The following is a 27,269-nucleotide window of genomic DNA, read 5'->3' as shown; positions in this document are numbered from 1 at the left end:
CTCACCAGGCGTCTGCTCATTGCTACCATCTGGCCACATACAAGACCAAAATGTGCTTCAGTGAGACAAAATACAATGGCGGAATGAACAGAAATGACTTCAGATTTTTGAAGCATAAAGTAACCCTGTGCTTCCCCTCAATCCCACCATTTGCTGCACACTGCAGGTCAGCTGGCTGAATGAACGGTCTTTTCCCTGGCTTAAAAATAAGACAAATTTGGCTTTTAACAAGACTTACGATATGTGCATCGGAATGGCAAAAAGGAGCAACGCATTTTGCAAAAAAAAAAAAGTTTAAAAAAAAAACCTTGGTAATTCTATTTGAAGGGGTGTGCGTAACATAGCATAAAAAGATATATGTATATATACAAGATATATATACAACATAGCACCTGTTATGAACATGGAGCCTTTATGAATGTTTATGGCTGTTGTCATTAAGTGTCTTTTCGTAAATAATGACACTTTTAGTGCAGAGTTTACACTTTTAATGCAACTTTTAGTACAACGTTGCATTAAAAGTCTCATTTACCAAATGACACTTGATGACAAGTCAAACATTCATAAAGGCTCCTTCATGTTCATAACAGATGCTATGTCATGTTTATGAGAGCACTATGCCAGTCTTTTGCACACCCCTTCAAATAAAGTGTTACCAAAATCTTTCTACTTTAAAACCTTCACCTGAATTTAATGTATTTGTATGAAAGTTAAAACAATCAATATTTTAAGTGTAATTAATGTAAAGATGACTTTTGCTGCAGTCGTCATACTGCTTTCAATTTTTGGTTGTACATTTCAAATAAAAGATGAAGTGTGTGAATACTGTGATAACATGATTTGTAGTTATTTTATATATGGATGTTTTAGTGTTATGGCACACTTATCATTTCACGCCTACAGTCCAGTACTGATGTAAGGGTTTACATCGTTAGTCTGCTGCTGCCAGCATAAATCCTCAGACACCAGCGCCACCAGTAACACTTTATTTTTTACAAGTTCAGCCCACCTCAGTATTCCCCACAGATCTGAAGTCAGTGATTTACAGAAAGGTTAAGAAAAGGTAGTTAAAACCTTGCAATGCAGCAACCAGCACATCATTAGGAAAACCTAAAGCTGCTACAGTTAAAGCCAAAAGTTTACATACACCGAATAAAAACACATTTTCTTCCCTCACTGTGTGAAGTTTAATCAGACTGACCTGCTTTTGCTTTAGGTCAGTTAGAATTACCAAAATTATTTCTAACAACTAAATCCCACAATAATAGGAGAATGAAACAGATTTATTTATTTATATCTTTGAAATCAGATGTTTACATACAGAATGATTATCTCTTCAAACAACAAGGGGAAGCCCAGATGATGATGTCATCGCCTTGGAAACTTTATTTGGAAGTAAAGGCCGACACTTGGAAGCCTCACCGTTCTAACTGATGTATGGGGGAGGCAGCATCATGTGGTGGGGCCGTTTTGATGAAGGAGGAACTGGTGGCATTATGAATAAAGAACATGATGTAGAAACCTTAAAAACATCAGCCAGGAAGCTAAAGCTCCAAATGGGCAATAACCCAAAGCATCTGGCCAAAGTGGCTTAAGTCGACAAAGTCAATGTTTTGGTGTGACCATCAGAACTCCAGTAAACTACTGTGAGAAACATCTGAGAGGAAACCTAAGAGGTTTGACCCAAGTCATACACTTCAAAATACAAGTATCCCTTACAACAGAAATGTAAAATTCTGAAAATGAAAAACATTACAAAATAATCTCTAAAAACATTTTCCTCACTTTGTTTACTGGCAATTATCAAGTAGACATGCAGTGATTCTGATAAGGCTAAAACGAGAAGTTTGATCTGATTTAACTTCAGACAGTGAGAAAATTTAAAATGTGTCTTTTTATTCATTTATGTAAACTCCTGGTTTCAACTGCAAGTGTTCAGTTCACCATGATCAGCAGACTGAACACGCTTCAGGTTAAAAACACGTCTAAAGCCTATTCACATGTGCTACATCATGTCCCAGAGGGGCTAATAAAGTCAACACCAGCATATTAACATTAGCATGTTAAATAGAGCAGCACATTTTCACCAAGGCAACAGCTGCTGGTTCATCTTCTAGTCACCTGCTGAGGCTTTGACTACTTGACCAAAGCAGTTTAGTCCCCAGGACAAAAGGTCTGATTTGGGAGCTTTTGAATGCAAATAAGTTGATTTACAAGATGCTAACAGCTAGCTAGAGCGTTTTGATTATTGTGAAATAACCTGTTTGCAAAACAAAAACTATTAGTTTTAAAGTGGCATGTCAGACCTTCATTGCCTTCTGCTACACAATAAAAGCTTACCCAGAGTTCTTAGTGCTGCCATAATTAAATAGCTTTACTGACAACTCATTGAAATACAGTGTGTGAAATGTTATCAATAAAATAATGAAAAGCAACATTACCGTTCTTCACCTGTTGCTGATACTGAGGCACGTTTAATGCCTGCCTGTTAAAGTTCTGCATGTCTAACTGGGCCGTCCCTTCTGACTGCTGAGTTATCACTGACTATGCATTTAATACCATCTCTCTCATTGCCTAGGTCCTGCAGTGTGTCACCACGGCAGCAGCTGTTGCCTCGTACTCCAGCCTGATTAGCTGGTACACTGGTTATCAAGGAAGAATATAAGAAACATGCCGACGCTTGCCATTTCCTCAGCTTGTTTGCTTGTTGATGAGGAAGCTCAGGTGCAGAGCTGTGCAGCCTCCCTGTATGTCCTCCTGTTCCAAGCCTCTCCTCCAGTAACCGTATTCTCCCAGTGGAAACAAACCGGTTCGTGTAGAAAGTCTTCCACACCGGACAAATCATGATTTTACAGCAGGCGGCTCCTTCAGCAGGACGAACCTTGTGTCTTCTGCAGAGGATTTGCTTTGATCATTCCAAGAAGGAGTCGGTTAATCACCAGCGGAGATGATCTCAGCTCCCATCAGATAATTCTGACTTCACTTTTGTAGATGAACTCCAAACCATTTTCAATACCCGACTACGTCTCACCCAAATGCAGAATCCTGGCACAACGTAGCTTCACAGTTCTTAAGAAGAAAGAGCAAGTTTCATAATGTCACCAATAAAGAAGCTAAAATCGTTTTAAATTATTGTGTAACATGGAGCAAAACCACAGGGAAAAGTCCAAACGTTTACCATCAGTATCACGGATAACCAGTGACAGTTACCCTCCACAGATCCACAGATCATGGTTCTGTGGCTGATTTCTGCTCTGGAGTTTTGACATACTGATCCCGATTTCAATCATTTCCAAATTGCTGTTGTAGCACTTTCCCTATCCTCCCTGTCATCACAAGTCATTATTTAAATTAGCCGAGTTGGCATCAAGCTGTAACATTTTAACCGTCTTGGATTAGGAATTAGCACCAGTTATCGTAGTCGTGAACGGAATATTCTAGAAAAGTCCAGAGAAAACTCTACAACAGACTCTGAAAACTCAAAAAGATGAACGGAAACCATTTGCTTGTTCTCTGTTCAACCGGTCTGCTGAACATCTCTCCCTCTGTGAATTGTAAAAAACACTGTTTCCTTTTAAGTAGTTTCTTCCACGTCTGTGCTTCCTCACTCTTCACAGAGACTGAAATCATCTTATTTTGAGTTCTTACCACAAGTAACAGCCTCCACATCGTGGTGCATTTACTGAACCTAAAAATATCCAGTTTTTTAGCCACCGGTCAGATGATGATCATCTGACTCTGAGAATCACCAGCTGATTTCTCGGCGCATGTCTAATAATTATTTCACCAAACGTGAAGCAGGTGGTTAGCAGCTCTCAGAGGTGAGAAATGTTCTCAAACTGTTTATTCCTACTATTGACCTCATGATAAACTAGTGATACACTAAGGTATTTAAGTTCATTTTTTCTGCCTCGGAAGCTGGAACCAAAAAAATATTTCATCCTTTTACAGGCAAATCTCTGAAACGGCTCAAGAGATTCTGAGCTCCTCAACCAGACTCACTCGACGACACGCCAGGAATGTGTTTGTGTGCTGGCAACAGATGAAGGTCACTTCGCCTGGGAGAGTTGGTCCTTTAGTACCTTGCCTGGTCTCTACCGACTGCAGCCACTCTCAGATATAAAGCGAACAGCCGGTCAGGAGAGAGGAGCAAATCTGGGCCATGCCAGGTCAATCGATCAAACGTTAATTACGACGTCATCGTCTTCGTCCCGTAGCTCATCAACTGGTCCGTTTGCTAAATCCCCTCTTCTTCCCACAGAGCCCACCTCCTCTGCTTCCTCAGCAATGGCTCCACAGGGGCCCACGATGTACCTGTAGTCCCCGCCGATGGCCAGCGCGGCCCCAGAGCCCACCATGAGCCAGTCCTTCTCCTCGTCCTCTGCTCGGCGCTGCCAGGGGACGCTCCAGTTGGAACCCTCCGCTGCGGCCTCCGGTCCCAGGATCCGGGCCCCCACAGCTCCTTCCTCTCTGTCTGTCTCGCTGTTGTCCCCTTCCAGGTTGATGTAGAGCAAAGGCTCCTTCAGAGGGGCGGCAGGGGACAGGGACAGGTGCAGCGTCTCCAGCTGAATGACCAGCTGCGGGAAACTGGGACGGCATTTGGGGACCGGGCTCCAGCATCTGTGCATGATCTCATAACTAGCAGACAGAAGAAGAAAAAAAACAAAAACTGCAAAAATTCAGAAAATGCATTAAAAAGGTCACTGTAAAAGCATTTTGAAACATTAAGTAGGTAACTTTTATGAAATATATATTTTTCACATATTTGTTAAAATTCTGCACTCCCAGTCAGAAACAACCAATCAGAGCCAGGAGGAGGGGCTTAGTGCTGTCAATCAAGCTCATGTACTCCTTGCTTATCGTGCTAACGGCAGGGAAGCAACTTTCCATCCATCCATCCATCCATCCATCCATCCATCCATCCATCCATCCATCCATCCATCCATCCATCCATCCATCCATCCATCCATCCATCCATCCATCCATCCATCCATCCATCCATGCGGCAGAAATGAAACAACTTACCGTTACAGGAAAACTATTTACACACCATCATTGGTGGCCATGCTAGCTAGCATTAGCATTCACCACAGGCTATGCTAGATGAAGGATAGCAGAGAGAAAGGGAATCAGCAGCGCCACACGGAGGGTGATTGACAGCGCTCAGATCCTTCTTCTGACTGTGATTGGTTGTTTCTAGGCAGAAGGCAGAGGAGCTGCATTTATTCACAGATCGTCCGTCTAATACCAACAAACGTGTAAAAAAAGGTGGTGGAACGTGACAAAAAAGTTCACCTGTAACACTGTATATGATACATCATAAACTTAAATACTCTCAACGTATGTTGGTGTGTAAAGACCCACATGTCCTCTCTGCAGTCTGCAGGTTTCTTCAGACGCTCTCCTTTGATCAGAAACTCATAGATCTCAGAGTTTTCCACTCCAGGATATGGAGTCTGACCCCGGGTCATGATCTCCCACATTGTCACACCAAACGCCCACTGAAACAAATATAGTTAAATAAATACATCTGCATAAAACCACAACTAATCCCCAGGTTAATAAATTAGCATTTCCGTTGTGTTGATAGCAATGTGTGTGTATGTGTGTGTGAGTACCACATCGCTCTGAGTGGTGTACACATTGTCTGCCAAGCTCTCTAGAGCGATCCACTTGACAGGCAGTTTGGAAACAGAGCCCTGACGGTAATAATCTCCACTGTAGATCTTCTTAGAGAGCCCAAAGTCTGCCACACACACAGACATGTTCTCGTTCAACCTGTAACACACACACACACACACACACACACACACACACACACACACACACACACACACACACACACACACACACATTTTCATGACTTGTGGGGACTTTACATCGACTTCCATTCATTTTCTACAGCCTAACCCCAACCCTAACCATCACAGACCGAAGCCCCAACCCCAAAACAGCATTTCCCCTCATGGGAACCAACAACTGTCCCACAAAAAGCAGTGGTCCCCACAATGTAGACAGAAATAGGTCCCCACAAGGATATAAAAACCTGGTTCACGCACGTACTACAGAGTACTTCTGTTAATTTTTTCCCCGTTTTTTTTAAGTTGTCCTGGCTGGCTCGCCACATTTTTTTTTACTCAATAAATGAGGAGCTGATTTAAACTAAAGTTATGTCAGAATGACTACATATCAAATGGACTCCATTTCAAATGAGGTCATTAACTGTGCCAAATTAATGACCTAATTAATATTGCAATTGCTTAAGTCACGACAGCAGCAACACCAAATTTAATCCAAGGAAGAAAGAAAAAAAGTAGTCCTGCTTTTCTTTTACTTCTTCACGTTTCCACAGACGAAAGATGGAGTGCTACACTGCTTTTCAACTTTAGTCCATTTTAAAGGTGATAAAGATCATAAAATTATCAAAAAATCTTTTAGGTCCAACTGAGACCAGCATTTTCTACTGGAGTAGGTAAATGTCAGCTAAAGCTCAGAAAAGTGTTCAGACTGACATGCAGTTTCGGGCGGCCAGGTCTCTGTGGATGATGCTCTTGCTGCTCAGATACTCCATCCCCCGAGCGATGTCCAGCATGAACTGCACCAGCGTCTGGAGAGAGAGGTCCTGAAGTAGAGACAGTATGTTGTCAGGAGTTTATCAGGCATCAGGTTCAAGCTTGAAATTATTCATAACCAGTTGCTTACAAATGGCTCATCCCCCAAACGGGACAACAGCAGGAAGGTGTGCAGATCCCCGTGCTTCATAAATGGCAGGACCACCATTGGGATTGGCAGCCGCTGGCCAGGACGCCGGTGCAGACTCACTCCTGTTGCACAGAACAGACTGTGAACTGGGTTTTCTGACAGCTTGTTGAAGCATTCATTGTGTTTTGCTGGTGTGTTACCAATGAGCTTGATGACATTGGGATGGTGGAAGTCCTTCATATATGCAGCCTCCTTTAGACACTGTTCAATGTCACCTGAGGAGGTGATGTCAGCTGCACAAGAAAACACACACGTTTACATGCAGCAACGTTTTGACCCCCCACTTCTTTGACATGTCACAAACACTCTGGCCAGCATGATTGTTGATCTTTGGAAGAAAGTAGATAATGAAAGGATGGAAAGCTTCACTCAAATGTAAGTAGCAAATTTCCTGAGATTTTGCCTAATAAATTTGCTGGCACTTTGGCCAAGTTAGCTCAACACATCCTCCATTTGGAAAACACTTCCACATTCCCCACTCACCGCAAAGGACTCTGTCTGTCTGTCTGTCTTTAAATACCAGCTGAAAACTCTGCTATTCAAACAAGCATTTCCACTTGGATTAATCAATACTCTCTTTCTTATGTTCTTTTTTTTTATTTGGGAAAATAGGAGATAGAAATCCCATGATGACTCACATTTCAGCACTTTGACAGCCACCTTCTGCATCGATGAGTCATCAGTCTTCAGAATGGCTTCACGTACTGAACCAAACTCACCTGCAAAGGTTAACATACACACATCAACATCCAGCTTCTATATCACGTCACTCCACAACAGAATTTCTATTTTGTTAAAGGATTTCTTGTTAATGTTTTTTTTTTACTGGTCTTAGAACTAATATATTTAAACATATTTGTTAAATCTGATATTTTTAGAACACAAATTCTTTTTAGACTTCTTTGGATTCAATAGTTTTTTCATGTTTTAACTACTTATATTAACTTGCAGTCACTAGATGGCAGCAGTGCTCAAGTTAATCAACCGTCTACCTGTTGAACCCAGTAGAAGAAGTAGCCTACACAGACAGAGTACACAGCTGCCAGGAGAAGAGCTGGAGAAGTTTGTGACAGTAAAAAGTGTTTTTAAAAAAATTGAAAAATGGCGGCAGAGGCTAGAAATGCAAATATAATGGAGTATTAGGGCAAGAAGACTAAGATATGTTATTTCTTACTTGCAAATATCAAGGTCATAATATTAGCAGAATAAAGATGAAACAATTCTGGTATTTTTTCTTCTTAATTTTCAGGTCATTTTCATGTTGCTTTACCAAACCAAATATTGGGTCAGGTTTCTACTGACTGGTTTATGTGGAAGCGTTACCTTTTCCCAGCATGTGGCCCAGAGTAAGAAGTCTCTCTGAAATCAACACATCCTGCAGCTTGTTCTTCAGCTCACTGCTGATGCAGAGACTGTCCACTGAAGGAAGGAAGACACAGTCAAAGGTTATTAAGGCCTGTAATTATCCACTGAGTTTATAAAGTGATACATTTCAACTTATCTCCTGGTAAGCATAGGAGAGAAAGGAGAACTAAGATATTATAAATGGGTAATTGTCATATTGCTTCAACTTTAGCCTGATGACAGATGTAGAGTGCTGGAAGAAAATATTCACCTCTTACAGAATTAATCTGGTTTTAGTTGCTTTTTTTTGCCACATGTAAAAGTCAAGAAAAATTTTATATCAGACAAAAATAACCTGAGTAACCTGAGGTTTCCGAAAGATGAAAAGAAGCCTACCTGGCTTTATATCAAAAGTCTTCACCTTCCTTGTTTAATCATGAATAATGTGCAATTAACCTCTTTTCTTTTCATCTCATTGCTGCTAAAACCACAGAATCACAGCTCTGAGCAGAAGAAGTGCTGTAGGAAACCGTTCACTCACAGGTGGACTCGTGCAGATCAGCCACGTTTCTGCTGAACGACCGAGCAGCAGTGAAGAACACCGAACTCTCTGGACCAGGAGCTTTAAAGGCCGAACTGCAAACAGACACAACGCAAAAACGAGATCAGCTCTCTTCCTCTGGGTGTTCAGATTCTAACAAGACATCTCACTCACACACACAAACACACACACACACACACACACACGCACACACGCACACACACACACACACACATACACACCAGGCATCATACCCAAACTTTGTTTCCTTCTCTCTGCGCTGAGCTGCGATGGTGAGCAGCAGCCCAACGATGGTGGCCACCAGCAGGCCGAGCAGCAGTCCCACCCACATGCGGCTCCGCTGCACCTGGACAGGAGCTGACGGCAGACATCAGTCCAGTTTAACAGAATGGAACAGAATAATCCTTCACAATAACAACTAAAATTTATCCTCTTAAACCAAGAATCTAACAGGAAATCATATATAGTAAGGAAGGTTATTATAGTTAACTAATGAAATTACAAAAAAAATAAATAATGGGGGGTGGGGGGACTATAACTAAAAGCAACTATATTGTGTGTTTGTAAAACAAAAAAAAAGGAAAATGTAATTATAAAATCCTTTGTTTTTGTGTTTATGAATCTATTTTTCGCATTTCAAACTGATGTGAAATAATAATTCTCCACCACACAAGCAGTTTACATCAGCTGTCAGCAAATTATGTTACTCCATATGTTACGTTAGTCCACAAAATAGTAACAGCAAAAGTTGGGAGAAAACACCAGAATCAGTTGGTTGTTTAACAATAACTGAAAACATTTTTTGAAAATAGTTCCATCTGTTTAGTGTTCATTACCATATATATATATATATATATATATATATATATATATATATATATATATATATATATATATATATATATATAATCACAGTACAGTATTTTGATTTTTTAAAATCTCCACCTTAAAATTAACCAATGTATGAAAAAATAAAATCAAGTACCGGTACTATAGATAATACAGCTAAACAGGAACTACAACAATATTTCACTAACAAAAAGCAGCAAACATTTAAAAACTAACCGAATCAGACAAACTGGACTGTATTGGGAAAAACAAAACTAAAATGATCCTGATAGGAAGCAAACATCTGTTTAACAGGAGGTCATTCTGCTGCCTGAGACGAAGCATTCATCAGATAAACCAGGCCAACCCCTGACAGGCTACCTGAGGCAGGCATCACCAGCACCGAGGGGCTCCAGGGCCCACAGCCAACCGCGGTGCAGGCTGCCACCTGGATGGAGGCGTTGAAGAAACGGGCTGCGTCTAACGTTGGAGTAGAGTTCTCCTTAAACAGAAGAGGTTCCTGGAAACACAAAGTTGGAGGGATGAGGAACTTTAGCTGGTTCTGGGACTGCTAGGACAAAACAGAACCCTGACCCCCATCAGACCCTGACTGCCCTCCAGGCCATGCAGGTTGATGGCAGCGACAGAGAGCTGCTGCTTGAGTCTGTCCTGATTGCTCTACATAACATCCTCTCTGATCTGTAATAAAAAACACACACACACCACCAGTTCCCTCTGACTCCAAGACATGAAATACTTACACATCACACCTGGCTTATTACGGATTAACTAAAAAAAAAAAAAAAAAGCTTCTCTGGTTTCTCCCATTGCTAACTAGAAACAACCAATCAGAGCCAGGAGGCGGGTCTTAGTGCTATCAATCAAGCCCGTGTATAATCTGTCCTATATTAAGTTGTCATGACATGGTGACACAACATATTCCTTATAAAAGTTACACAATGCAGCTCGAAATGTTGAAAACAAACCATGAGGAGGTGGAATCATGGACGGTGTTCTGTGCTATGACGGAGCATTCACCTGAGGTTCTCCTCCATGAGTCCACTGCAGCTTGTAGGCCAGCAGTTTCCCCTGCAGCTCATCCTCCTTCAGCCTGGCCCACTGCAGAGACAGATTCTGCCCTGACAGCACAAAGCTCAGGTTCCTGGGGGCCACAGAGGGCACTGCAGACAGGGCCACACAGTTCAGTCAGCACCAGCTCTATTTCTTCTTTAACATCTTTACAATCTCAGCTGCCATGTTGGTGGAACAATCCAAAGCTGAAAGTGGGTCACTTCAGGTCAATTCTGGCTGGACACGGTATTCTTTCCAATTTTATAAATCACAATTTTTTTAAATCTGATTTTTCAAATGTTTAAATAAAATGGACTTGCACCTGAGCCATTAAACAATGGCAGGGCAACAGCAGAGCTACCAGAACGACTTCAAACGGCAACTGTAGAAGCAGTTTTGCTCAAAGCTCTCTCTCTTTCTCTTTCTCTCTCTCTCCAGGACTGTATACATTTTGCTGGACAATAAGTTCTCTCACAAGTTATTGCGATAAACGATAATATGGTTATGAGACCATATTGCTTGTTGCAACAGGCCTAAATGTCATCACCATCATTTTTTGCCAAAAGTGATTTGTTTTTTCCTAAATAATCTTTTGGCAAAAATAGAAGTGGTCTATTTTTGTTTTTAGGAAGATGATGATATGTTGTCAATATCATGTTTTATTAGTTTACTTCCTAATAGTTTTTAGATAGATTATTTAGAAAAGCCTGTACCGAAACAAACCTTTACACTATAAGCACCATGATGCAGGCATGAGAGTGCTGCTTTGTTCAGTCTGTCTATGTTATTGGGTGTCTGTCTCCATCAAACACTCCTAATAATAAATAACATGTTGGTCCATATTCCTGCAGGTGGCGCTAAAATCACTTTAGCCAGCCCTTATAAATGGATTGAGGCCACAAACAAAAGCTCATTGTACAGAGAGGACTGGAATCCACTGGAGTAGGTCCAGCTGGACCAGTGCACGCGCACACACACACACACATACACATACACACACACAAACAAACACCCTCCCACCCAGAGGGTTCAGCTCTAAGCAGGGGACCAGCAGCTCCAGTGTTTACTGATGAAACTCTGCAGCAGGCCTTGAGCTCAACACCTGGCTGTAGCAGCAACCAGCTTAAACACACATCCACCATCAGCTTCTTCACCTGACTCCGGGGTGATGAAGGTCAGCCACGGGGAAAACGGGGAGGCTCCCACCTCGTTCGCACAGGAGACCCTCAGGCTGTAGTTGGAGTGACTCCTCAGGCCTGTTAGCGTGTGGATGTGAGGAGGAACCTGCACCTCCTGCTGGGGGAGGTTCCACCGGCGCCCCGACACCCGCACCACCTGCAGAGGAGGAGCAGGGGCAGCTGCACAACTGCTGACAATGTACCTCTACCTTTCTGTGTGTGTTTGTGTGTTTTACCTGAATCACACACGTGGACAGTTCGGAGTAACCCATGAATCCTGGTTTCCATGACAATGTAACATTGTTGTCTGTAATCCTGAGAAGCTGGAGGTCCACCGGAGCTGCTGGCAACACTTCAGCAGACAGACAGAGAGGCTGATTGGTGCGTCAAGTTTATTTTTATAGAACATTTAAGCAACAAGGCAGTTCAAAGAGATTTATATATAAAAAACCATTCATTATGGTTATGTACATAAAAGTAATGTCTTTTCAAAATAGTACCCCCTTGTTCCCTCCTTACATTCTGTTTTTGTTTTGTTGTAAATGTAAACGGTAAAGAAAAGAAATTTTGTAATTGATCACAAACTAAAACTGTGACCTTTAGGTGGAATCAAGCTTTAGTAATCTTCTCAATGCTTCACAAATAAAGAATTAAAATATATATATCAGTTATCAGTTATGAAACAAGCAATAAACATTAGATTAAGTCAAATATAATCAAAATCATAAAGCAAATACTCAGCCAATAAGCTGATTGATGTTCCAGTTCCTGCTGATCAAAGAACTCTAAACAGGTGAGTTTTAAGTCTCGAATTAAGGGACTCAGTGTTCGGCTGTTTTGCAGTTTTCTGGAAGTTTGCTCCAGATTAGTGGAGCATAAGAACTGAATCCACGTTTGGTTCTGGTTCTGGATGGAGAGCAGAACCAGAACCAGAAGACCTGAGAGGTTTTGGAAGATTGATACAACAGCAGATATTTAATGTATTGTGTTGCTAAACTGTTCAGTGATTTATAAACTCACATCAGTATTTTAAAGTCTATTCTCTCTGTGAAGGACTTCAGAACCGGATGATGTTCTCTATCTGCCAACAGCAACGTTCCGATTGATTTTTTTTTTAGGCAGACCTATAAAGACACTGTTGCAGTAATCAATGCGACTAAATTTATGATTTATGAATGACTTTCTTTAGATCTTGCTGAGACGTTCGTCTTTTAATCCTGGATATGTTCTTCTGGTGATAGAAGGTAAACTTTGTTCAGGACAGAGTGCATCACTACAGCCAGGACACACCTTTGGAGCAGGACACACCTTTAATATGAGCGGTTCCGGTTCTGGACACAGAGATTCCTCTGGCGTTCTTCGCTTCGCAGTAAAACTTGATGCTGCTGTTCACACCTGAACCCACACACACACGCACACGCACGCACGCACACGCACACACACACACACACACACACACACAAGTGACAGGAAAGACCGGGAGTTTTAACAGCAGCTGAAGGAAAATGAGATGAGCTTTTCACATTGTAGTTTTAAGGAATAAAAACGTGAAAAGTGCGGTGTGAATTTGTATTCAGCCCATCTCTCCTGAGTATTTTATGGAAGAACTCTTTGCTGCAGATCTTCACCATGTCTTTCCCAAGATTCTCAGCTCTGTTTAGGTTTGGACTTTGACTAGGCCTTTTCAGCTCATGCATTTTATGGGTTTTTTTCATGAGGATAAACTTTTTTTTTCTTTTTTTTATAAAGTTTATTTGATAGGGACAGACACACATCAACATAGACAAACTGAATAAAACAGCAGTCCCATGTTTGCATCATGGTGCAATAGCAACAGCTAATTCGCAGCACTTGTCCCTAGTTGGGCTTTAAACAGGTAACTCTAAAAATTGAAGCAATAATCATTTAAAATGGCACAACATAATGTATACAAACTGAAAAATGTAAAACATCAAAAATGGGTACAGTTCTGTTTTTGACATAACTTTGATAAACCCTTCTATTACAGCTCTGGCTGCATGTACTATATGAAGGATTTTGAATTAATATGAGTTACAACAACATTTAATGAAATAAAATTGCTTAGAGCTGCAAATGTCATATGATCTGTTGAAAAAAAAACTACGGTAACACTTTGACAGGGTGTGCATAAGACTGACACGACACTGTCATTAACATGACATAACATATGTCATGACCATGAAGGAGTCTTTATGAATGTCTATGACTGTCATGAAGTGTCATTCGGTAAGTAATGACACTTTAATGCAAAGTTGGCACTCTTACTGGACTTTCAATGCAACTTTTAGAGCAACTTTGCATTAAAAATTACATTATTTACAAAATAATACAAAGTTAACACTTCTAATGTACTTCTATTGCAGCTTTGCATTAAAAGCGTCATTGTTTACCGAATCTCACTTCATAACAGTCATAAACATTCATAAAGACTTCTTCATGGTCATGACAGGTGTCATGTCATGTCCAAAGAGCCACTTGTTCCACTAGCAGTAGGCCAGATGGTTCTTGTGTATGCATTTATCTTGCCACAACACACGATGTGACCCATAAATGGACTATTGACAGCTTCAGACAGGACTTCTATCTGAAGCAAATCTGAGCTGCAGGGACCCATAGCGTCATCCCTGATGGGTCCCTCGGTCTGCATGATGCTGTTTGCTCTCTAATATTCTCTGTAGAATCTCTTAGGCCAGAAGCAGAAAAGTAAAAACTCAGATTAAATAACACAAAGCAGAAGTCTGACTACAATTAGGTTCTGAAGGCAACTGGTAATACTGGATTTGACTGAATAAATAAAAGTGAGTAAAAGTGTGAGTCAGACTTTTCAGGTCTTTATTTGTGAAGGATTTTACTAAAACTTAGTGCTGTTTGTTATACAAAGGACAATAAAATACCTTGAAGTTTGTGGTTGTACATGTATTTAGTGAGTGTGTAAGGCCCTGTCATTACAATCTACATCAACAGGCAGGATCAGTTCAGATGCCAATATCCCAACATGCCTTACTGACAGGAAACACTCTGGGTGTGTGTGTGTCACCTTGTTTGTAAATCATTGACAGATCCAGAACAGAGAAGTGTATCAATGCCTGTTTTTTCCAAGCTTCTTAAGAGTATGGAGCATGTGACACATCAAATTAGAAATGTTCAATTCTAAAAGGAAAGAAAGAGGATCTTGTCTGCTGGTGATAGTCAAAGGGCCCGTAGTAGCCATGGCTACCATCAGTGTACGAATGTGTGAATGATTGATTAATTGTAGTGTGAAGCGCTTTAGAGTTCTCGGACTTGATAAAGCACTTTACAAGTGAAGCCATTTTGCAGATTCTCCTACCTAAACCCACCTTTTTATATCAGTATCCAACTTAATCCTACTACTACTACCAGAGCAATTCTATTGGCTACTTCTGGCATAATAGCAGACGCTGCAGTAAAGCGGTTTGTGTTGGTATGCAGTGAGCTGTGTTATTAAAGCAATTGGTTTAGCCATACTTCTGGTACAAACCTGTAGACATTTCCATTAGAAGCCATGATTTGCCTGGAAATGCCTACATGTTGCACTGTTCACTGCTACCCTTCTAACCAGATGGAAGCAAAGTTGTGGCTTCAGCAGGCGCATGTTGAACATATACCCAGAGGGAACCTGGACTATTACTGCGATCAGTCAGTTCACTTCCATCAGAAGCTCTCAGGGTCCAAAGACTCCATCTTCATGCTGACTGGTTGTTTTCTAGTGATACCAGATTAAAACCCTTTCTTCCTACCATCCCAGACACCAACATGTAAAACCCTGCTGGAGCTTTGGTCAGGTCAGACCAAGATGGCGCCTTTTCAGGAACAAACACAGGAGGGGTTTTCATCCAAGCAGAGGTTCTGACCTGGGACATGGAGGACAGAGGGTGATTGTTGGGGTTCTCCCTCCTGGACTCCCTTCAGCCACCACAGCACCTCCACAGGCTCAGGGGGGCCGACAGCGGCACAAGAGAGGTTAAAGGGGATGTTGGGGAACGTTGCCACATCCTGAGGTTCCTGGGTGAAGTGAGGGACGCCTGTGGAGGAGGCACAGAGGAGGACGACCACCAGGGGACTTAGCAGGAGCAAACGCAGAGACATATTTACTGCCGCGGCGTGTTTATGGCCTTACCTTCAACTGTTATCCAGGCTCGTTCAGAGGAGAACATCTGACCGTGGGACTCCACCACACACCAATACTGACCAGCATCCTGCTGCTGGACCGACTTCACACTGCAACCACAAGGTAGAATGTCACAACCATGGACATGCTTCAGCACTGCTGCCTCTGCAGGTCCAACAGAAACGACAAGCAGCTGACATCACCTCTACAAACGGACAACCAACAACAATCTGCTGGACCAAAGCGGATTGGTCCTCCATGGTGGAGGAAAACTGTTCCACCGCACCACACAGCTGTCTTCTGATGGCATCTACACCAATATGGTTTTTGCAAGTAAGTAGTAGTGGTGAGACTCAATTAACATTTTTTATTTAATTAATTGGAGGGTCCGCAATTAATTACATTTTAATTGAAAACTACTGTATATACTGATATTGTAAATAGCATTTTCAATTAACCAAAAACGTTTTTGCTGCTAAATTATTGACAAATAAATAGACATATTAAAGAACAAAGATCTTTATTGTTTTTAATCATTTATTAAAAATGGTCAATTTTTTATAATTTATTATTATTATTTATAATATTTATCATCATTAATTATAAATTATAGTAATTAACTAGACAATCTGCAGAAATTTTACGGGACATGCCAAAGTGTGTCCCGTAAACGCTTGGACCCAGCGTTCTGGGTCCAAGCCCAGAACGCTGGGCTTGGACCCAGCGTTCTGATGCTAAAAATTTGCATTAATGCTAAAGAAAGCTGCAATGTAGTCAATAACCTGTGGAGAGTCAGAAGCATGTGGACTAAGCTCTACCTGCACCATTATGTATGTTAAAATGAATGCATAAGCTAAAATTTGCCAAAATGCTAATATTAGCGTGAAGACTATCAGCAGCATGTGGAGCATCACTCACTTGTTGTCTGTCATTGACTTACTCCATTCAGTATACTAAACATCGCTAATAAGTAAGAAAATTATCTAATAGCTAACGTAAGGTAAAAGGCTAAATGTTACTGTCCTGAGAAAAAATACATAATAAAGCTAAATATTATTGCACCGCCTATGGCGGTGCACTGACGTGAGAGGAATATGCAGGCTTTTGTTTTGAAATTTTCAGTAAGCTTAATTTGAAATGGCAACACTAATCCCATACTTAACAGTGGTTTGTTTAAACCATTCACATAAAGCCCCAAAGAGCAATTACATTATGTAAAAATTGTCAAGGCTTTTATTTTTGAAATTTTCAGTATGCATCATTTTAAATGACCACACTAATAAAATGTGTAACAGTGGTTTGGTTAATCCAACTATATAATGTCCAAAACAGCAAGTAGTTCTAAATGGCAGCTCATCCCTAATGTGTGGTATCAGAGTTCCGCCATGTTGTAGTTCTGACCTTCAGTCACTGCAGTTCTAAATAGCAGCTCCACTGTTATGTGAGTGAGACACACAGGGACAGATAGAATTCTAACTGTTTGAAGCAGTTAGTTTTTCTGAACAAAGCAGTACGAACAATTCCTTCCTGTTCAGGATCTGTAAGAGCGATCCGAAAACCATTTGAAGCATATAATCAAGCGCAGTGAAATGCTAATGTTTTTGCTAATGTTAATGAAACAAAAAACATAAAAAAGGCTTAATATTATTGCACCGCCTATGGCGGTGCACTAACATGAGAGGAATATGCAGGCTTTTATTTAGAAACTTTCAGTAAGCTTCATTATAATGACCACACTAATTCAATATGTAACAGTGGTTTGGTTAATCCAGCTATATAGTGGCCAAAAGAGCAAGTAGTTCTAAATGCCAGCTCAGCCCTGCTCTTTAATAATTGAGTGTTCCACCATGTTGTAGTTCTGAAGTTCTGCTCTGCCCTCTGTATTAAAGTGTTCTGCCATGTTTAGAACTACAGAGTCTTTGTAGTCCAAACCAGCAGTTCTGCCTTTCTCTGTATTCTGTTGCTATAGTGATTAAGCCTCAGCCAACTGCTGTGTGTGTGTGATATAGAAAGGTGGAGGAAGATTTCTATCTTTATGAGACACCCAGTCAGTTTTGATGAAAAAAGCAGTCCGAACAACTGCTTCCCATTCAGGATCCGTAAGGCCGATCCAAAAACCGCTTAAAATGTATGAGAGGGCTATTTGACGTCTCCAATTGTCCCACGATTCAGATCTGTAGCTCATTCACAGTAACTGCACTGATGAGAGAAATATGGTGTGCGCTGAGCTCAGAAATTTTTCAGAAATGTATGTAAAACACTGGGGTGGAGCATCAGTCCTGTCCCATCATTTTGCTCTGAAGCAACTGGACCAAAAACCGTAAGCCCTAGAGAAATTTTGAAAACATTTTATGGGAGCAGGCATGCATATCAATGACATGACCGACTTTCATACCAATAGAGCAATTTTTGCGGCCTTGGGAGCGATTTCAAAATTATTTTGGGGTCAAAAATCCACTGAGTTTCTCACTCTAAAAAACCGGCAGTTGGAAATTTCGGTCATTTTTTGCTTTTTACGTCGCCATTTTTACATGAAACCCCAATAAAAATAATAGCCCGGATGCCGAGATCGAGCTGCACGTTTTGATACCTTTTTTGTGCCGTTTCTCGCAGCGGTATGAGCCGCATTAACAGTGACAGAAGAATAATAAAGAGACATTCTATTGGGTGTAGAACAATAGGTGCCTGCCATGCATTACATGGGAGGCAGTGACAGTCACTGCTCTTTCCTATGTAATGCTAATGGCATGCCCCAATGACAATTATTGCAGTTAATAACAATTTATTATTATTATTACTAATAATTTGTAATAACCATCGGATTCTAGCCAGTCATCGTTCCAGTGGTTTAGGAAGCCTTGATCATTCATTTAAATTCTTCAGAAATATGGACTGTGGACGCTGACATTAGCGTTGGAGACTTCTGTATTGCTGCTACATGTTTAGAATTGAGATGCTAGTTTAGGCTAGAATATCTTCACTGGTAGGTTAACTCCTTTTAGCACAATAATCTTTTCCAGCATCTCATCAGATTGATTTTTGAATCAAAAACTTAACTTCCCGTCGGCCAAGAGAACTTGTTTTGTAGTTGTTTGAGAATGTCCCGTGTATGAACACAAAGCTTCCGACTGGAACCTGTTAAAGTCCCAGCCCTTGTAAATAGCAAGCTAAAATTCAATGTTGTACATTGAATATGGAAAATGACTTGTACTTGTATAGCGTTTTGTCACATCCAGAGGTCCCCAAAGTGCTTCACACTACATTCAGTCATTCACCCACACATTCCCACACTGTTGTTGGGGAGCTACTGGACAAAGAAGGGATCGAACCAGCAACCCACCGATTGAAACAGTTGTTTCATCCATCACTGTTTCATCTCTCTGACAGAAAATCTTATACTGGACACCATACAGGAATTTATGGTCAACCCAGTGACCATGCTAGTTGCCCAGTCTCTGTGGCTACAAATCAAGGTGTATATATATATATATGTGCATGTGATGTAGCTATAACTCTCCAACCATAGAGCTGTGTATTACAGCCAAGTATCTCTACTGTGGTCTCATCTGTTCCACAAGACTGGTTGATCAGTAGCGCTGCACCTTTCCAACAAGTCAGGCTTGTACGTGTACTGCCATTATTTTTAGTCTTTAACATAATAAGGGGTTCATGTGCTACCTGAGATGGAGTACTTAAGTTTTCTTGAGATTTCTTTGAGGATTGTGCACTTTTTAATTATCATTTAATTATCTACTTTGAAGTCAGGTTGGACTTCATACTTTCTATTTTGGCTTCAGTTTTATGAAATTAATGACAGTGTCGGCAATGTTTTGGATGTTTATGTACATTTCACTTTAGATGCAAATTACAGAATCAACTAAAAATCATATTGTTTTTGCTGTTCCCTAAAATGTAACCTCCAAAGCATTCTCTTTCTTTTCACTGTCTAATCTTTAGGGAAAGATCTGTTTTCAGAACACAAGAATACTGTATGTTTACTAAAGGGGCTATATTGTGGAAATACTGTGAACATTTTCTTGCCTATAAGTAGAGAGTAATCAGTAGAAAGTGATTGAATTTCCTTACTTCAAATAAAAACTAAAGAAGGTTGGATTTTCTGAGTGGCTCATGCAACTGCTTCTTTCCAAGCGTTGGGATCGTTACATCAAGCCCTTTGCTCTGGGGAAGCGTTGGAACAGCGTACTGCTTCCCAAACCATTCTTCTGTTTGGAATGGCTGCTGACAGAGCGGGACCACAAAGGTCTGAGCCGAGTGGCCCAGTGGGCCACAGTGTGCTGCCAAGCATGCTGTCCTGATTGAAATCTGCTTTCAGTGGGAGACAGAGCTCTGTGACAGGACCTCAGCACACTGAATGACAAATAACGACCACTTAAAATTAAACATGGGTGTATTTATTTCTTATTTGTCCAAGTCTTTTCTACTTTGCCTAACACCCAATAACATTAATTTTAAAAAATCTCTTTCATTTCACTGGCATAGAATAAAACAGCTTTTAGTCAAGCAGATCCTGATTTAAAATTGAAAAAGTGACAGATTTATACAGAAATCCTGCAGCAAGACTCAGAACTCCTTATGCTCTGCACTTCTCTGCTACTGCTGACAAATTGATGCAACAAATTCAGACAAAATGAAATCTTCTTGAAGTAGAAACTGCTAAGAACAACACAAAGCATCCGCCTTTTATTCACTTTCCTTTTTTATTTGTAGTAAAAAGGACAACAAACATCCAGGGATTTTTACAGAAAATCACTAGATGTGATTTTTCGCACATGCACTAAAAGCAAACAAGTGCAATCCATTTTAGATCAAATGTTTGGTGTTAGGTGGCGTCTTTTGGCCGTGTTAAAATCAATGTATTTCAATAGAAACACTTTTTTTTACATCACAACACGACGTCACCACTGGCACAAACTACGAAGAAGACAATGACAGGAAGTAGTAGGAGGATGACTTATCCAATTAACAAACTAATTAAAGTATGATTTAAATTGTGTTTCATATTTAGAGGAAACACAGCAATTGTGAAATTATGTTTTTTCGACATAAGTGGAACGTTGACAAAGTTTGTGACGGAAACACAGCTACTGACTCCTCTTGAATAAAAAAAAAAAAAGACAGATGGCCTGACTGTGGTGAAGACAGTTTAAATGACGCTAAGACTGGACCGTAATCTAGAAACGTGTCACCTAGTTGGCAAAAAAAAAAAACAGTAACAGTTTCGTGCTATCAGGGCATTAGAGGTTAAATTTTAATCTGCCTAGGGAAGAGAGAGGAGGACAAAGTTTACAGGGAGGCGTGGGAAAAGTAGAATGATTAGTGTTAAAAACAAAAGAACGGCCCAGCCTCTATTTACAGCTGATCTGCTGTTTAGCCTTCAACAGAGCAGAAAAAACACCAGCAACATTCACAGACTCACTCAGAACCAGAGCTTACAGCCATGGGGAGAAAATCACTCCTAATCTACTGATTTGATTTGTTTCTTCATCCAGAGAAGGAAAATAAAGTGATGATGTTGTCTGGGCAACATCAGATTCCCTGTGACTCATTCAGGCATCTTCCCTGTTTTTCAAAGCCAAAGCTTGGACCTGTTGCCACAGTGCCGTTTTCATTTTCACAAGTTTAAAGGATGAACATGTTTTGTAATTAAATGCAGACAATATGGATATATTTGCAATAGGGGTGCACTGATTTACCAGCCAGCTGACTTATCGGTACCCATTTCCTTAATTTTGAGAGATCGGTGATTGGATGATAGTTGTGTGAAAAGCAAATCTTATCCCACGATTGTATCTACCTCTGTCAACCCTAGGGTTACCCCGGCTCTGCCTTTAGAGAGGTTTGACAGACCGACCAGCCCACCAGGTCATGTCTGCATGTTTGCAGTTAACAACAGTCAACTCACTATTGCCAACTCAGCGAGCTTCTTTCTATATTTAGCAACATTCAGGCAAAAAAATAAATAATTGGAATTGGCCAAAATCAGAATCGGTAATCGATCAGGTTTCTTGGTAATCAACGACCGCCAAGAAAACAACAATCGGTGCACCCATAATTTGCAAGGCACTGTGAACTCAGCCATGTTGATCTCAATCATTTCCAGTGTGGTGCTGCTGGACCTGTGGGACGTCTCCCAGTGCTGCTCTCCCAGGATGAGGAAGACCTGATCCGTGCTGTACAGCTTCTCCCCGTCCTTCATCCAGATGATGTCCGGTTCGGTCAGGCCTTCCACAGCGCAGCCCAGCCTCACCTCGTTCCCCTGAGACACCGTCTGATTGGACGGGTGCTTCGTGAACAGCACGCCTGCAGAAGAGGGGGGATACTTCCTAAACCACTCCAACACTACTATACATACAAACATAGATTTATATAATTTTTTTTCCACAGATGAAAAATAATTAATTTTTGCTATGTTAATAAGAATGATCAGGACGTACACCAAAGACTTCCATTTGTTTCCATTTCTTAATCTTACCGATTTCTTTCGTAACATGATGGATAAATGCAGGACATTTGCACATTTCAAGTCCCAGAGTTGATAAACTGTATTTTGTGAATTTGCACATGGATGGATGGATGATAAATTTGTAGCAGTTGTCCCTCCAAAGCAGATGTGAATTGATTGTGAAAGGTGGTCCTTTGGAGAGACTCCTGCTGACTCTGCAGCTGCCTTCACTTCACACCAGATCACAGTATTTGTCCTGTCATCCTGCATTATCCTGTAGCAGCTCACAGTGGTAAAGAGCTTGTGAATTACGTTGGTACGGTGACCTTAACCCCCCCATTCCATGTCTGGATCATGAGCCATAAAGAACACGTGCATGGTGTGAACGGATGATCTTAAAGCTGCAGTATGTAACTTGTACAAAAACAAGTATTTTTTCGATATTTGTTAAAACTGTCACCATGTAGTGACAGTATAGTATGAGAATCTGTGAAAAGTTTGATCTCCTCCACTTTCTCTCAGAGCTGCTAATGCCGTCTGAAGAAATGAACGGCTCCAGACCAAAAACAACCAATCAGAGTCAGGAGGCAGGTCTAGGTGCTGTCAGTCAACCTCACGTACTCGCTGCTAAATGTGCTAACAGCAGAAAAACAACTTATCTTTACAGGAAAATCGTTTATTGGGGGTCCTGCTAACTAGCCTTAGCATTCACAACAGGATCTGCCAACAGGGAAAAGTTGTAGTGGTGACATAGAGCAGAGGGGACGGAGATGAGCACCACCACACAAGAGTGTGACTGACAGCACCAAAACCCCGCTCCTGGCCCTGATTGGTTGGTTAGTTAGCCCTGGGAGAAGGCAGAGGAAATTGATTTTTTTTCACAGATTATTTGTCTCACAGTCACATTATAGTGACAGTTTCAACAAATATGTAAAAAACATTTTTTATAGAAGTTATATACTGCAACTTTAATGAGCAATTGAGGCAAATCAGCCAATATGCAGTGGATCCTATTTGCTGATTTTTTGTGGAATGTAACAAATTGTGAAAAATGTGCCTATTTCCAGATTTCCAGGCGAAGGTAGAGCATATTTGAAAAATTACCAAAAAAAAGCTACATGACATATAATTGGCTGGCATTTGCAAAGCAGCCATTTTCTTTGTTTCTGATTGGCTGTATTCCCAAGAGCAGAGATGAGGAAGCATGTAGAGGTTAGCTCCTGTGGTTGTACCAGGATGGTTTCCACTGTTCACATTAAAACTTATTAAGGTATATGTGATGTTGACCTATTTAAATGAAACATTTATCAGTGTTTTTAGAAAATGTCCCAAGTATTTGAAGGTTTGAGTTCATTGCAGGCCATTTAACTCCCTAATCCCCATGGATACGGGCTCAAGCTGACCCCACAAGAGATCTCATGGAGTCCTGAGATTGAGGTCAGGACTCCATACAGGACATTCCATCCTTTCCACTCCTCAGTTCTACAGCTGGTCCCTGATAAGACCCACTCTATGGAGGACTGGCTGTCCCAAAAATTTCAGAGATTAATCTTAATTTTTCCAAGTTTTTATACTGAAATTTACTCCTCCTTTTTTACTCTTATCTACCATATCCCTAACACGTCGTTGTAGAATTTAGATGAAGATTTGCTCACGTTTGTAATAGAAGCACAACTACAGATAACCACCTTTTTCAGAACCATCAACAAACCTGAGGCATTGTTCAGATTCGTTGGCCAGTCTCCTTGAGTAGCTAGAGTTGAGCTAAATCCTGGTTGGGATAGAGTCTACCTTTACTAAAACTTCTCAGACTGCTGAATCCGCTCCATATGGTCATTGTCCTCCATTGGGAACCCCCAACTCTGTCGCAGTTAAACCATCTAGCAGCTCATTTGAAATACAGTATGTCATCCTCCATCCACTTTGCACAATGCACCATTGATGTAACACCGTCATTGATCGTTGCTTCGGTCATCTTGAGTTTGAAAAGCCTCCTAACATACTTCTTGTCACTGTGTCCATAGAGTGCCGTCTTTCTCTCATTTGTCTCCTGAAGCCATGTGGTTTGTCCATAAGAGCAGCTTTCTTGCTTTGCATCTTATCAGTCCATGTGAAAGTAAAGTTTACTGAGGACAGTCTGATGATCGTCCACAGACCGTGGACGATCGTCCACGGTCTGTGGATGATCGTCCACAGACCGTCCACAGGAGCAAATAGACAACACTCTGAAGCAGAAAATCACCGCAGTGCAGCAGAAATACAAGACCCTGGAGAAGGAAAAGATCGCTCTGGAGCAGAGAAACACTGCCCTGGAGCAGACAAACATCGCCCAGGAGCAGATAGGCAACGCTCTGGGGGAGGTAAACGCCAACCTGGTGCAGACAAACGACGCTCTGGAGCAGAGACTGACTGAAGTGGAGCAGAAATACACGACCCTGGAGCAGAGAAACACCACCCTGGGGCCGAGAAATATCATCCTGCAGCAGGCAAACGCCATCCTGGTGCAGAGAAACGCCGCCCTGGAGAAGAGATACGCTGCCCTGAAGCAGAGAAACGCCGCCCTGGAGCAGAGAAACGCCCCACTGGAGCAGAGAAACACCGTCCTGGAGCAGATAAACGCTGCCCTGGAGAAGGAAAAGACCGAACTGGAGGAGAATTTAACCGAACTGGAGGATGATTACATTGATCTGCTGAGGAAAAACTACGACCTGAAGGAGAAAAGCGACATCCTCAGACAGGAAAAGAACATCTTGGAGGAGGAAAACAATGCCCTGAAGGTGAATCGCATCGTCCTCCAGCAGAGATGCCTCGCCTTGCAGCAGCAAAACACTGCCTTGGAGCAGCAAAACACTGCATTGGAGAATATAACCACAGAACTGCAGCTTGAAATTGAACAGCTGAACAATAGGCTGAGGGACAGAGAGGAGCAGCAGAACCAGCAGCCATCCAAAGAAGAAACCCACGAAGACAGCCAGTCGGTACCAGACCAGCCACAGGAGCAGCCATCTGTATTCAGACTTGTGGTCAGGGGCTTCACCAATACACTTGTAAAAATGTATAAAACAGGCACACTGAGGTATTGGGTTCAACTTTAGTACTTCTAAATAAAGAAGTATCATGAGGGCCCAAGCTTCATGCTTGATTGTCGGTGGCAGAAAAGCTTGAGGGCAGCAGGACTGCGGTATCAGCAGAGCTTGACACTTGGGGGCTGATGGTGGAAGAACTAATTTTAAAAAATAGAATGCAATCAGCAATTAATAAAGTTGAAACAGGGTCACATGAATGGGGGTTTCATTTGTCTGTTGAGAAGACACAAGTAATATGTTTTTCAAAGAAAAGGGTTAATCCTACAGTATATCTTAGGTTATATGGGCAAAATTTAAAGCAGGTAAATATTGTAAGGTATCTGGGTGTAAGGTTTGATGAAAAGTTTTCATTTAAGATGCATATACAGAAGATTATTGATAAATGTAAAAAATGTATTAATATATTGAGATGGGGCTGCACAGTGGCGCAGTTGGTAGAGCTGTTGCTGTAATGGAGAAATTCCACTTTGGGTTCAAATCATAACACACAGTTCACAGAGAAAACCTGGAAGAACAATGGCCTCCATAAAGAAGTACCAGTTTTATTAATATTAGATCTAAAGTCCAATCTGACAGATGCGAGTGTTGAAGTAATTTTGTTGAACAATAACTTGTTCATTCTTTAATTCTTTAAAACTGAATTTATCTCAGTAACGTTACTCAGAGTCATTTTGATGACATTTTTAATTTTCAGAGAAACTGAATTTTGTGTTTTCATAAGCCGTTATAATCACAGTGAACTATAATAAAAACACTCATGCATCCTTCTCTATGTAATGAATCTGTATAATATATTCATTATTTTTTTAAAGAAATGTCATTACTGAAATAAATGAGCAGTTTGATAATATTTAAACTGCTCATGAAATGATTCAGTGAGATAAATCTGTACAAAGTTCAGATCTTTAATAGTCACCTGTGCACTGGTGCACACTCTTGTGAACCTGATTAGATTAGACCCCTGAAAAACTACATTCTGACTATAATCTGACTTCAGAACTTAATCTCAGAAGTTTGACATTTTCTCAGAATTAAAAAAAAAGTCAGAATTCCGATTTTAATGTCAGAATCTTCTTTTTTTTCTTTTCCCAGTGGCCCTAATCCTCTTCCACACCTCGGTAGATGTTCCTGTTGGACCTGAGGTAAAGTTTATTGTGGACCAGCAGTTTTACAGCCTCACTCCTGGTGTTTCTACTTCATTTAGAGAGGAAAGTTCACATGTCAGAACTTATTGTCCCTCCCCGGTCCAACAGGTGAGACTGAAAGTTCGTCCTCAGCATGTCCACCTGACTGTTCCCAGAAGGGGACACCGAGGCTGAGAAAGTGAGGAAACCATTAGCTCTCCCAGCTAACTGGCTCATTAACACTCACCGCTCCCACAGCTCCCAGTAAGAGTCCGCAGAGCAACAACAACGACCCACAGCAGCGGCTTCATCCTCTCATCGTCTCAATGGGCTCCTTCATCTGCCACTTTTACCGACGTGTCACTCCGCTCCGCTCTTCCTCATCGTTAATAAAGCCTGACTTTCCAGCTTGTGAACGGAGGAACACCGACGGAATGACCGGGGGAGGGGAGGAAAACACTCGAGGAGCCGCGGAACACAGAGGAGACCCGGAGGAAAACAAGCTGGTGGTAGAGCTCCTCCTCCTGAACAAGTCCTGAAAACTTACTGCACTCAATTCAATAAGATAGAATATTGTTGAAAATGTAGGAACTTTATCACTAAGCGGAGCACATTATATGGATTAATTATTTGTTAACTACGATGACTTTCCACTAATGAAAACATGACATTTAAAATATTTCATAAAACTCAAATTGACT

At 41.2% G+C, this 27,269-nt stretch overlaps 1 protein-coding gene and 2 long non-coding RNA genes across 4 annotated transcripts; 2 read left to right on the top strand and 1 right to left on the bottom strand.

The window, feature by feature from the left end:
• Positions 1-972: 972 nt before the first annotated feature.
• On the bottom strand, positions 973-27,099 carry tyro3 (TYRO3 protein tyrosine kinase). 2 transcript variants are annotated; one of them, XM_008398721.3, is made up of 19 exons: positions 26,816-27,096; positions 22,033-22,216; positions 15,905-16,005; positions 15,639-15,809; positions 13,054-13,140; positions 11,982-12,097; positions 11,722-11,902; positions 10,535-10,677; positions 9,878-10,016; positions 8,902-9,025; positions 8,648-8,742; positions 8,086-8,181; positions 7,401-7,481; positions 6,903-6,995; positions 6,703-6,824; positions 6,513-6,622; positions 5,619-5,778; positions 5,365-5,501; positions 973-4,638 (listed from the first exon to the last, which is right to left on the bottom strand). In XM_008398721.3, exons 1-19 carry the CDS (start codon positions 26,877-26,879, stop codon positions 4,179-4,181), a joined length of 2,664 nt encoding a protein of 887 aa, XP_008396943.1. In that variant the 5' UTR covers positions 26,880-27,096; the 3' UTR covers positions 973-4,178. The 2 variants fall into 2 exon arrangements, with proteins under 2 accessions (XP_008396943.1, XP_081459742.1); XM_081603616.1 differs by lacking the exon at positions 973-4,638 and adding an exon at positions 5,082-5,196 and having other exon boundaries at positions 26,816-27,099.
• LOC145550097 (uncharacterized) lies at positions 4,061-5,343 on the top strand. Its single transcript, XR_014085941.1, has 2 exons — positions 4,061-4,169; positions 4,262-5,343. It is a non-coding gene; the product is annotated as an uncharacterized LOC145550097 (long non-coding RNA).
• Positions 7,404-8,683, top strand: LOC145550098 (uncharacterized). Its single transcript, XR_014085942.1, has 3 exons — positions 7,404-7,489; positions 8,012-8,207; positions 8,600-8,683. It is a non-coding gene; the product is annotated as an uncharacterized LOC145550098 (long non-coding RNA).
• Positions 27,100-27,269: the final 170 nt, after the last annotated feature.

Source organism: Poecilia reticulata, chromosome 22 (genome assembly GCF_904066995.2).
Source record: "Poecilia reticulata chromosome 22, P_reticulata-male-v2, whole genome shotgun sequence".
NCBI classification, from domain to species: Eukaryota; Metazoa; Chordata; class Actinopteri; order Cyprinodontiformes; family Poeciliidae; genus Poecilia; species Poecilia reticulata.
This window is presented reverse-complemented; position numbering and strand designations above follow the sequence as displayed.

Bases quoted from the DNA above. Each gene is read 5' to 3' on its own strand.
- tyro3 (XM_008398721.3), bottom strand. From the start codon at position 26,879: ATGAAGCCGCTGCTGTGGGTCGTTGTTGTTGCTCTGCGGACTCTTACT. The intron at 10,678-11,721 runs GTGAAGAAGCTG...CCCTGTCTGCAG, and splicing joins CTTCATCACCCCGGAGTCAG to TGCCCTCTGTGGCCCCCAGG. The intron at 6,623-6,702 runs GTAAGCAACTGG...TCTCTACTTCAG, and splicing joins GTTTGGGGGATGAGCCATTT to GACCTCTCTCTCCAGACGCT.